This window comes from Podarcis muralis, chromosome 9 (genome assembly GCF_964188315.1).
Source record: "Podarcis muralis chromosome 9, rPodMur119.hap1.1, whole genome shotgun sequence".
Lineage (NCBI taxonomy): Eukaryota > Metazoa > Chordata > Lepidosauria > Squamata > Lacertidae > Podarcis > Podarcis muralis.
Genome location: NC_135663.1, coordinates 77613400 through 77626325, shown reverse-complemented (window position 1 = coordinate 77626325; position 12926 = coordinate 77613400). Strand labels below are relative to the sequence as shown.

At 42.3% G+C, this 12926-nt stretch overlaps 1 protein-coding gene across 4 annotated transcripts in view; it reads right to left on the bottom strand.

Annotated features, from left to right (window-relative positions):
- Window positions 1-2111: 2111 nt before the first annotated feature.
- TSPAN9 (tetraspanin 9) overlaps window positions 2112-12926 on the bottom strand; it is a 140223-nt gene continuing 129408 nt past the window's right edge. For all 4 annotated transcript variants that reach the window (XM_028742973.2, XM_028742974.2, XM_028742971.2 and 1 more), the window contains 2 exons: window positions 10522-10605; window positions 2112-9104 (listed from right to left, as the gene is read on the bottom strand). In XM_028742973.2, coding sequence (XP_028598806.2) covers window positions 9033-9104; window positions 10522-10605 — 156 coding nt within the window. In that variant the 3' untranslated portion in view covers window positions 2112-9032. The remainder of the gene's footprint in view (window positions 9105-10521; window positions 10606-12926) is intronic.

Here is a 12926-nt window from a genome sequence, read left to right as displayed (position 1 = left end):
CATATCACAGACCAGCCTTTTATGTTGCTAATCTTAGCCATATTGAAATTATTTGAAGGTGTTAACGAAGATGTCACATTCAAAGACTCAGGATTTCTTGTTTTGGTAACAGCATACCTAGAAATAGTGCACTAAAGGCTCACATTAGAAGATACTTTCCTTGGACTCATGGTATGGTAGGCTTTGGACCATTGCTGTAGCTGAAAGAGTAACATATCAACTTCAAAAAGCACAAGGACACACAGAAAGAGCCAAATTTCCCATCACTTCATATTCAGTTTTTAATCGAATTAAGAACCAGGCAGAGGGCCTTCTAGGTAGTGGCACCCTTCCTGTGGAACACCTTCCCATCAGATGTCAAGGAGATAAAGAACAGCACAACTTTTAGAAGACATCTGAAGGCAGCCTTGCATCAGGAAGTTTTTTAATGTTTGTTTTTTTATTATGTTTTTATATGTGCTGGAAGCCGCCCAGCATAGCTGGGAAAGTCCAGCCATGCTGGGCAGGGTATTAAAAATAAAATCCTTTCCTTTTCCTTTTCCTTTTCCTTTTCCCTTTCCTTTTCCCTTTCCTTTTCCTTTTCCCTTTCCTTTTTCCTTTCTCCTTTCCTTTTTCCTTTCTCCTTTCTCCTTTCCTTTTTCCTTTCCTTTTCCTTTTCCTTTTCCCTTTTCTTTTCTTTTCTTTTCTTTTCTTTTCTTTTCTTTTCTTTTCTTTCTGCTTACACTGAATACTTAGATATCCCGAAAGGTTGCAAGGGCCCTTATGGTCTTGCATTTAAAAGTTTGAAAACATTTGTTTTTCAAACAATCTATTTTGAAAATTGTCTTTGTTTGCTTCTCATGTGGGTCCCTGTTGGAATACTGGGATTCCAATAGCTTTTTGAGGCCCCCCCCCAAGTCCCACCTTTTCATAGGTTTCCTGATGCCCATTCGACTGCTTCAATCATCAGAACTGGCATTTTTACAGGTGCCCCATAATACCCACACTATCTGTAATGACTAGATCTTTTTATGTGGCAGCACCAACACTTTGGAACTCCCTGCCTATTGACGCCAGGCAGGCACCTTCCCTGTATTCTTTTCAGTGCCTGCTAAATACACTGCTATTTAGACAAGCCTATTCAGGTGTTTGAAGGGGCACGGGTGGCGCTGTGGGTAAAAGCCTCAGCGCCTAGGGCTTGCCGATCGAAAGGTCGGCGGTTTGAATCCCCGCGGCGGGGTGCGCTCCCGCTGCTCGGTCCCAGCGCCTGCCAACCTAGCAGTTCGAAAGCACATCAAAGTGCAAGTAGATAAATAGGGACCGCTTACTGGCGGGAAGGTAAACGGCGTTTCCGTGTGCGGCTCTGGCTCGCCAGAGCAGCGATGTCACGCTGGCCACGTGACCCGGAAGTGTCTCCGGACAGCGCTGGCCCCCGGCCTCTAGAGTGAGATGGGCGCACAACCCCAGAGTCTGTCAAGACTGGCCCGTACGGGCAGGGGTACCTTTACCTTTACCTTTATTCAGGTGTTTAGGAAGTTTGTATGAGTTCTGATTTGTTTTAGTCTTTTCTATTGCCTGAACTTTCTGTATGGTTTAAACTATGGTTGTAACTTTCTTCATAAAATTAAAAAAAAAAAAAAAATCTTTTTGTAAACCGTTTTGGTTTCCCCCCCCTGAAGTCAAGTGGCATATACATTTTATGAAATAGATAAATACTGTAAATGCCAATCTCTCAGGCTGTCCATATTTGTCATTGTGTCCTTCAAGTGTACTCAAAAGAATTCTCAGTAGAATTAGACACATTCATATGCATAGACCTCTAAAAGCAGTAGCTTTTAGTAGCTCTGTTCCTTCACCATAACAATATGATACATGTATCAGAAAGGCAAAATTGCCCAAACAGTGGTGCCCAGCCCTTTTGGGTATGTGTGGCCCAAGTTAGACCAACCACAGGGCAAGTCCTTATGCCAGATACATAACTGCTTCCTGTTAGCCACACATAAGCCACAGCCAGAACCACAAACTCTTTGCAGTAGCTGAGGAGTGTCACAAATTTATATATGTATAAAAGGCAAGGGAAAACACATATAAAACTCTGAACATGGTTATTAAAAATGCACAAAACGAGAAGCTTTGCTTCAACCTTTAATATAAATGCAAATCAACAGTTGTATATGCTTAAAATGTTTTTTGCTCAATATGAAATTTTATTTAAAAACATGCTAAAAGTGTGTAGTTAAATAATCAAAGCAACAGTTGTTTTCTTTTTGAGGAAATGCATACCCATCCCCCAGATGCATACCCACCCACCAAAAACGTAGTTTTAAAATAAAGTCAGTCAGCATCCCTTTTGCCCAACAGTTACAGGACAATTAGTATTCATTAAGAGTATAATCCAATGATTTCCCTCAAAATAACTGGTTTTCTTAACTTAAGAACAGTATTGCTTTTGTGTTGTCTATGCAGCAATCTGCCCTGCCCTATGTGGGGTACAATTCCATCCACTCCCATGCTAAGTGGAGCTGTTTTCCTTTTGTCCCGGCCCCCCATTGGCATCACTACCTGCCATGGGGGACTCACATACACCTCCCACATGCCAATTGAGTCATCTTGTTCCTCCCCCAGGGCATGAGCACAGGGGACTCCGGTGAGCCCAAGGCTCCAGAGTGCCCAACACCAGCTTTGAAGCATGGTGCTATCCATGGTTTGTTTCATTCTCGGCAGCCAGCATGGTCTGGATAATGCTTAAAAGACTACAGGAAATATCTATGTGCTATGCATTCATAAAATGTAAGTGAGCACTCTACAAAAAATAAGGTTTAAAAGAAGGCAAAATGGCCAGCTACCTGATCCTAGGCCTTGTTGTTAGTGAGGAGGTAAAGTAGTATCTGGGCTATACCACTGTGCATTCATGGTTTCTTCGTACATGGAAAACATTAGCATGCCAGGGAGAAGGGTAGTCTAGAATCCTTTTCCCTGGCACCTAATTTCTATATATGGTGGGACTGTGTGAGCCATATGCTGCCTGAAATGGAACAGCTCTGATTCAGCTTTAGCCACCTCAGTGAAAATTAGCAGGGTGTCCTACTGCACCGTCAGAGACAAAGACATAATCCAGGGATTGCAATCAGATAATCAGATTATCCATTAGGAACAGGGTACAGAGGTGCTTCACAATTCAGATATACAGAGACAGGTGTTTAAGTATAGATATCTGTTGTTAACACGTTTACATATTTGCTGAAGAAACCTAAGTGTACCAATGCACAACATGTGGAGCTGCTGTTGGTTATCAGTGAATTAGGCTTTTTCTGCCTTATAGTTAACATTTTTATCGTTTTTTTAATGGAAAGCCTGAAAAAAAAAATCACCAGAGATTAACATTCAACAGATACCACTGTGTAACTTTGAAAGGATTTTCAATTCATATTGCTGCTTGCTTTTCTGTGAGGTAGCAAGAGCTTGTTCAAGGATAACAGTTGTGTTAATTAATTCCTCTAACATTCTAGAGAAAGGTATTCACAAACTCATGAGTACGAATGCCATATCAGGGGATAAATGAAGACGAACTTAAAGACAGAACTGAAGACAGAATTAGCTAGAATGAAGAACACGGAACTTTCTGCCCAACCCAGTAAAACTTAAGTTCTCCCTTCTGCCCCAGCAACATCTCTTTATTTATTTTCTTACGTTTATATCCCCTTACTTCCATCATAGAACTCAAGTGACCCCTGTACAGTTTAGTAATGAAACATATCACACTGTGATCACATTGCACATTCCATCCCATACAGACAATGCCAGTGATTTGGAATGGGAGAAGGAAAATGCATTATAGCAGAGCATTATAACATTATAACAGAGCTGAATCTCTCAGGTGACCAGAATCATGTCATGAGGGAAGAGTGGGACCTCCCTCCAGGGACCCTCATTGTGCAGCTATCTAAATCACGTGGAGGGCAGAGGTGTGGAGAGCAGACTCCCCACTTCCGACCTTTGTATCATACATGGAACGTGATGGAACAGCAAGCATAGTTGTGTTCTACAGCTCCATGACTACGTTGTGAATGAGAAAGAAGGGGGACTTGCCCTTTTTAGCAGAAGCTTCATGTTCCTTGGCAGATCTAGTTCTATCTTGGATACAGGAAGAGAGTTGTAAGATGACAACGGTTTAATCTTACACTACGAAGCATTTGTCTTAGACTTGAAGCATTCGTCCTGCAGACAAGTGCCAATTTAGTCCCCCCCCCCCGCCCCAGCCAATGGCAACATGTAATTGAGCCACTGGTAAGTGACATACTGATCTACATCTCTGAAGTCAAGCCTCAGCAAATGAAATGGAGGAGTGATGCACTCCTTGGGGCTGCAGAGAATACAAAGCTGGATTTTTCACCTCTTGTTTTGTTTTCTTTCTTTTTATTCTAATGCCTGCTTAATTGACATAAGAATGTGAGGTTTGGGAGAGAATGGGAATAGTTTAACTTAACTGGATGAGGGGAAATCTATGGTAAAAATGAGAAAGAGGTAGAGATGTGGCGTAATATTTAATAATGGAAACGACTTTTAAAAGCACTCATTCACACATACACACACAACTTTGGGCACCTGTCCATTCATAAATCCCAACTCAGAACAAATCAGACATAACTATTAATACATGTGGTCCCATTTTCCCCAATTTAAAAGTAAGCCATCTTCTTGCAACCTCATCTGAATATCTCAGGTCTTAAAAAGTAAATATGAATGAAAAAATATTTCCCAATATGGCTAGTAGAGCATCAGCAAAGCATCACTGCAAGGACTTACACCTTTATCTGAGAACCAGTAAGTCCTGACGGTATGGAAATGCACTATAAATGCTTACCATTCTGAGGCTGCTGTACACACAGCATAACTGTACACATTAAGAGCCTCGATACAGGGGCAGAGACAGCAGAAACGAGAAAGCAAAAAAGGAGCGGGGAGCAGCAAGTGTGGACAGAACAGAAGCCAAAAGCACTCACTGCAGGAGGAGACAGCAGGACACTCCCTTTACTTCCTTGGTAAGCAACCTGTAAGTCTGTGCCAAACTTTTAGAATTTGAAGAGTGGGGACCTTTTTGATTCCGTGGGTCAGCTCATTATCAGGCCTGGCTGCCCAAGGAAAATTCCACAGATTGGGCAGCCTACCTTTCAATCACATGATGTTAACATGACATTTCATGATTGACAGGCAGGTTGTCTCACTCACTTTTCAAAATCCCTTGCATGGTGTTCCCAAGCACCTGACAGTGCTTTGAAATGTGTGGATCATACAAGCTTCTCAAAGCCTGCACTTAAGAGCTTCTCCCTGGCTGTGCGCAACGAACATTGGATGGTTTTAATGTTGCTCAGTTTCGCTGTGCACACCTATTCCCAGCAGGCTTCCGTCTGTTATCTCCCCCCACATGGAGAGCAGAAATTAGCACTTTGCCAGCCCTGTGGCTGGTGCTCACCAGAGAAGTACCAATCCAGCCACAGAGTTTGGGAAGACCTTTATTTCTTCCTTCCCCTGTAAGGTACCTGTAACTAAACGGAGCATAATTTAACCCCCACTCATCAGCTGATGAGTGAAGGTTACATCCTCCTACATTATGTCCTGCCAGACTTGAACTGTGCCCTCCTGCTCATCAGTTGACATCACAAGTGATGCCAGGTGATTGACAGGAGTGTGTGCTTTGGAGAAAATAGCATTGTTGGGCCAAGACTGGCCTGGAGGTTCCCCAACCTGGATTGCAGTAACCAAGCCAGAAAGGAAGCATGTGACTCTGCATATGCTTCATAAATACCCCCTGATATGAGTACATACATACCCTGCATACTCCATACATACCCCCTGATATGAGTGGTGATTGCTTTCATAGTGAGTGTTCTTGTACCCTGTAGCTGTACCCTCTGATGGTTAGTCCAATCCACTTCTGGACTGGGTGAGTATAAGAGAATGTTGTCAGTTCTGGCGAATGTCAGAAATAAGGGAGCTACACAGCTACTTTGGGGCCAATAAGCACAGTTGAAAGGACAACACCTAACTGAAGCGACACTACAAGCAAGTCAACCAAAGTGGTTCAGCTTTCTTTTCCATTCACATCTTCTTTTTATGGAGCAGCAAAATAAACAGAAATCCCCTTGTGAAACTAAGATCAAAGAGAGGGCACTACTGCAAGAAACAGCAACAGACAGAGGTGTATGTTCAAGGACATGCAGGAATGTTGACCAAAAAGTGTGCAATGTGCAATGCAATTCTGAACAACCTTTGAAAATGGAAGGCAGAGCAGCCGTCTTGTGTGCAAAGACACACATACGCATTTGAAATGAACAAAAGCTATCCCTAGTAAAAATATTGAGCAAAACACCAAATTCATCCCCTTGCAGTCATTTCTATTTGGATCTGCCACACACTTTACTTGCTTCTCATCCCCTTCATCTCCTTTGTTGAAATGCAAAGTTTGGAATAATTGCAAATATTATGAAACTGTTTCTCAGAAAAACTAACAATTACGATCCTTGCAGGGCAAGATGGTGCTATCCTTATTTCAAGCTTCACAAAACACATGGAATTAGAATGAACAGCCCAGCTTGGGACTTTAAATTTGTGCACCATTTGTGCACCATTTAAATTTGTGTTCTCATGCAGATCACTTTAGGACCCATATATACAGTTAAGCGGCAAATAATTTCCATGACTTAGGGCAGCAGACAGGGGGTTGCGTGTTTGCCTGGACAGTCTATATATCAAGACAAAGGCTTCATTTCTAATATTCTATTTTATGTGTATGAATGATTAGTTTTGGTTATTTTAGAAGAGGGATTATTTGAGCATGCCATCTCCTCCCCATCCGCAGCCTAAATGGCACAGTCCTGGAAGATCTTTATTACTTGATTAGCTTGATAAGGCAGGCACTTTGTAAAGGGCCCCCCCCACAGTTTATTTTTAACATGGAGGTCCATTTCTAAGTTGTAAGATGTGAAGCAAAAACTCCTGTGTGAATGTTTCAGAACTATGGGAGGAACTGTCATTAATAGAAATAAAAAATATATTATGCTACCCAACGTAAGAGGGCTTTTAAATAGCAGGGGCAATGTAAATTTTCATTTTCCAAAATTCATCACTCTTTTAAAATCTCCACGACTTGCCAAGGATGTCATCTGCGTGGTGAGCACGTGGATTTCAAGTAAGTTTATGACAGTTCTGCATTGAAAGAATTGGAGAATGAGAAAAATGGTAGCGCTTAGATATTTCTTTCATTTCTTTCGATCAGTTTCTACTTCACAACAGCAGTTCAAACCGTTAACACTGATTTGCAAGATTGTCTACATTTCTAATTAAAAGGTTGCATATCAGCTGACTGTTAAAGCTCAATATATTTTACCAGTTGAACCGATGCAATGCAGTTCACTGTCTGGAAACATATAACTTGGGTAAAATGGACCAAAACACTGTCTGCATTTTCGAATTCTCCCTGGGATTATGCCTGGGGACTGTAATGATGAGCCTGTCAAAATTTACTACTACACTCACAAGGTGCATTAGGATTCAGAACAATGCATAGGTTCTGTTTTTATGCTTGAGATTTTTCAGGCCTTGCTGAAGGTTTTGTAAAAAAATAACCTAGGCTGGACCTCAGCGCTTACCTGTCAACTCACAGGGCTCCAGGGCTTAGAAGGATGGAGAGGGCTGACAATCTCCATTAAAAGTGTACTGGTTTAATAATACACAATTCCCCAAACTCTGATAGCGGAAGCACAATTTTTCTGGAAAAAGTTCATTCTTAAACCACAAAAAGCCTGAATGTGTTAAAATTCACCCCCTTCAGAGGAGCCCCTTCCGCATCTCTCTTAACCAGCAGGTAATTCTGCTGTTTTCTCTGTGACTGGGAGTGAGCAAATAATCCAGCCACATGCCTTGCAGCAACTGTGCCCCATATGGTGTCTGAATGAAAGGAGGAAAAGCAAAACCAGGGAATCATTCAGAAGTATAGTGGGCTGCCTCTGGTTAGGTAACGGGAGCTCATCGGAACCTTTACATATTGTGGTATAGTAGCAGTTACCTTCACACAAAGTTTGGGAGCTGCTCTTTTAAGGTCTGACGTTTCTTGTTATGGAGAATCATAGGTCATACTCCCTTTCTGTCTCACAGATGAAAACCCTGGTGTGTTATTTTTAAATGCATACTAACAGAATTATCAAAAGTATTGGCCTGAAGGGATCACAGCCTGTTCTGACTCTCTCACGAATGTGCTTTGCTTCATTCTCACATCAGATGTACGTTTAAAAAAATCTTAGGCATGTATCTTAAAAAGTGATATGTGACCCAGGCCCCATCATGACATCAGGGCTGAGCTGAGAGTAACACAATGGCTGTGAGTCATTTAGCTCCAGCTGCACCTATCTTTCTGGATATAAATTGCAAACACTAAAAATGGCATCCATCAAAGACTGCACAGTAGAACTCTGGGAAAAAAAGCATAAGAAAAAGGAGAGAAACGGTAAAAATGTATAAACCAGGGTACTAAATTCTAGTATACACAGTAAGATAATAATAAGATATTCCCCTTCAAAAACAAAAACCCTACACCCCAAGCAGCTCAAATTCACAGGATCTCCATTTGCGTGGCTTTTTCAAGTCTCCCAGTATTATGTTCGGCAAAAGCTGCTTGTGACCCATGAGATGGAAACGATTTTTTCCTAGAAGTTAAACACACACCAGTCGGGTTATCCTCAATGGTCTAATACAGATAGCAGTGTAAAGGTTGTTCCTTAAATAATGTTAGAGAGCAGTATAAACAGTGGGTCTACAAAGTAGTGCAGAAAGCTGATTTGCTCTCAGTAAATTTCCTTTCTTCTTTGGCAAAAATGGTAAATGAACAGAAACAAAAAGGAAGTCCAGTAATACATTGTGCTTAGTCACGTGATGGATGGTAGGATGGAGGTCCCAAGCAGGTATAGCTTGATTTTCTTTTTCGGCGTTGTTTTTCTTCCTCCTGCACCCGTGGTGCCAAGAGAGAAGTCCTGACGCAGTTAACAATGTAATGTTTCTTAGGCATCGTATTTTTTACCAGTCCTGTGAATCTGCTGAAAGAGAGTCATGGAAAAAGCCATGCCAAGTATCTGAAAGAGAAGAGAGGGAATAATTCAGGAATTAGAATTTGAATGGCACTCTTTAATGGTTTGGACTAGCACACCACACGAATCTCAGCAATCTTTGCAATAATCCCATAAGGCTATTGTAAGACTATCATGACGGGTTGGCTGTACAGAGGAGAATTGTGACTTGTCTGAGGCAAGTGAAATTCAAAGCAAACTCAAAGCAGTTTTAGACCATTTTCTCAAATTGAAACACTTCAAAGAAAGCTCAAAGTGTTTTTTGATAAAATTCCCCAGAATATTTCCCCACTTCACACATCTGAAGAGAGCTCCGTTCCTCACGTGCCTCCTGTGCAGCTTTAGAAAGAGAGGACTTGTAAGCACACGGGTTCTTCTGCATAATCGGGACCTCTTGCTCAAGGAAGATTTCCAGCCACAAGAAAAACACATAGGATGTTTCCAAAGTAATGTTTAACAACTGGTAGATGAGTTAGAAGCTGGGGGTTGGGGTTGGCCAGTAGGGATGGTCCTCTAGTATGTTTGCAGTGAGGTGAAAAACTTTTAAAATATCCTGCTCATTCTGGTTGTTCTTTTCTGCACCTCTTTCAGCTCTATAATATCATTCTTGAGAAGTGGTGAGCAAAGTAATCCAAATGTGGTTGCCCTGTATATATTTATTTTATTGGCACCTATATTTATGACCCTTTTCCTAATGGAATTTGCCTTTTTCACCGCTGCCATATATTTTAAATCAATCAATCAATCAATCAATCAATCAGTACTTGCTGGAATAGGGAGCAGAAAGGGACCTGGCTCAGGACCTCTTGCTGCAGCATCTGGTCCAGGAGTAGGAATGAGACAGATGACATGGTTGCAGAAGAAACATAATTACACCTCATATCCCTGGATTCTCTCCTGAGCCACCTGAAGCACATTTTAATGGCTGCCTTGAGAAGGCTTGTCAAGCTTTCTTCCCCCAACAGTGAGAGAAGAAAAAGGAGAGGAAATGAGTGCTGCCTGCCCTCTTGGGCCTTGTCCGCGACTTCTTGGCTCTCCTCTCTGCACCAGTCCCATGGCTGGTGGCTGCCTGGTCTGCGAGGACACAGCCATCTCTCTTGAGTTTAAGGGCTGTGTAAAGGTGGGGGGCACTGGTCCAGTGTGCTAGGCTGGGGAAGGATGTTGAAGGCTTGTGGCTGGTGCTGATAAGCCCAGCAGCCCCCCTTCCCCACTGTTACTTGGGGGGGGGGGGCAGAAACACCTGTTCAAAAGTCCAAGTTATCTTTGATGATTTTGTTTTGCTTTCTTCAACCACCTCTGTCACAGGCTCACAACATAAACACCAACTGGGGATACGCTAGACATTCTGCTGTCACATTTATTGCATTATTCCATGGAGCACAGCAAAAATGAGGCCCAAACAAGGATCCTATGAGCCACTTACCTGCATTATGAGGATACACATCCCAACCGACCCGAGTATATGCTTATTTTCATCAAACCACATCTTGACTTTTTCATAGCAGCCCTGAAAGGGGAAGAGAAAAAGGATTTGAAAATATATAAAGAAAAACAATCATTTTGATAGAAGCATCCCAAAATGATGGGAAGTTCAAGTTGTATCAACAACCAAATCCTGAAAACTTCATACATACTCTCTGTCCTGCTCAATCGTGATGAAGCCTGTTTTGGCGTCTCATATTAAATATGAATATATTTAAACACATTCACGTTGACCAAATGGGTTTTGTTCATTTAAAAAATGAGCGAGTTAAAGATACCACCAATGTTTGTTTTATATGTTGAAAAAGCAGAGGCCATGTAAGGCCATGGCAGAATGCCTCAGGGTGTTTTATTTAGAAGGCAACTTTGGCTGGCTTGTGCCAAAACCTGGGCGCCTCCTTTCTACATTGCCGCTTGCTGTCAGTTTGGAACGTTAGAAAAGAATATGATAATATTATTTTTAGTGGGACTGTCCCCCTGACCATGTTATTCTCAGAATAACTCTGTTGAGAGGTCACCCACTGAGCTTTGGTCTCCCAGTTCCATGTCTGATATGCTGACCATTATATCAGTCTGACAAGGCATAATGGCAAGAATAATTGGCATAAATGGGGCCCTGTGATCTAATGGATGGACAGAGGCAGAGACTTGTCACCCCTCTCTTTCAGCTTTCTTTTCACTCCTCTCTCTCTTCATCCACCTCAACCACAGAGCATCCGGAGGTACATGTCCATACATCTACACACTTGTTGGGAGGCACATGCACTCACGCTTCTGCCACATATGCTCTGTAAGCTTATGTTGACATGAACCACATACACAGCGTTTGGAAATCGTAGCTGCACATATGAACAGGCACAGCAAACAGGCACATTTGCAAACACAGCCATTGCACACCATTGCTTTTCAAACAGACTCTTCCTAGCATCTATGAATCTTGCAGGGAGGGGGAAAGTCAAAGGCAGAATGAATAATTTCCTTTGACTCGACCTAGCTGTCCCTGATAGCTCTTCGGACCTCGGCTGTGGCAACAGGCGCACCAAAATGTTGTGAGAGCGGCAAAACGGCTGCCCCAGAGGAGCTTGAGCTTTTCTGTTACTCGTAAGGAGGTACAAGTCGAGCAGCAGCCTATTTCACTTGCGCTTTGAGCAGCCTCCGCTATCTCCACCACTACCATGTCCTGCTTCTCTTACCCCAAGGGACACACCTGCCCCCCCAATCTTACACCAGGTAAAAAAAGGTAGGAAAACACCGTGACAACCTGTTCTGGCTCAAGAGCCAAATGCTTCAAATGACATATCTCATTCAGGGATAAAACAGGAGGGCTTACTGGACATTTTCCTCTCACTGAGAAACTATAAGCTCAGTCAGTGACAAACATTTGATCTGTTGGCTGAATAGAAGAGTCTCATTAGAAATTAGGCAAGAGGACAAGACAGCAGACGTGGGCCATTTTGTTGCTTGCAGAGTATGCCTGAATTTGCAGCTCTGTATAAAGGGTATTTTTTCAGTGATTGTACCATCAGTGCACAACTCATTTTTTATTCCCACTGTACACCCTGCAATTCTCCCCCCCCCCCCTTATGTTTCTGAAGAATTTTAAACACAAGTATTGGTATACTTGGCAGTATAAAGAAACTAGAGGCGGCACTATTCTCTGCCACTGACGGGGCTCCCGGAGGTGTGAGGGAGAAGATGGGACTGCGAAGCGTTCTCCCTCAGCTGCCATCATCACCAGCCATTCCACCCTGCTATAAGAGAGGCTACAATACGCCACTGCTCAATGACAAGCAACTTTTGGCCCTTCCTCTTAATTTATATGGAGCCTTCCCCCAAATTCCATCAGTGCTCAATTCTGCCTCCCTCCCTTCTCCTTGTGAGTCATGTCTTTTAGGTTGCAAGCCTGAGGGCAAGACTTACAATCTCACATTTGGAAGCCACTCTGGGGAAAATGTTTCAAGCACTCAAATAAATAAAACAGACCAAGAAATTTGCACCAATAATACAAAAGCAGAAGGGTTAACTGACAACAAAATATGCAGAAAAATCAATTTCAGTTTATCTGATTTGTTTAACCATACTTGACTGTTTAATCTACTTGACTTGCATTTTTACTTTTAGGGATTTTGTTTTTACTATTTTTGTATTATATCCCAGAGGGGCCTCAAAGGATGGAGCCCTTAGAAGTCACAGACCCTGCTTACTTTCAGCAAGATTTTTTGCATTGCTTACCTTCAGCCCATGTCCTATGTCACAGTGGAGACCGAACAATGGTTGTAAAATAGTCTCTTAAATTGAAATATCTCTGTACCTAATACCTGCGCTCGAATGGTGTTCATGCAAGGA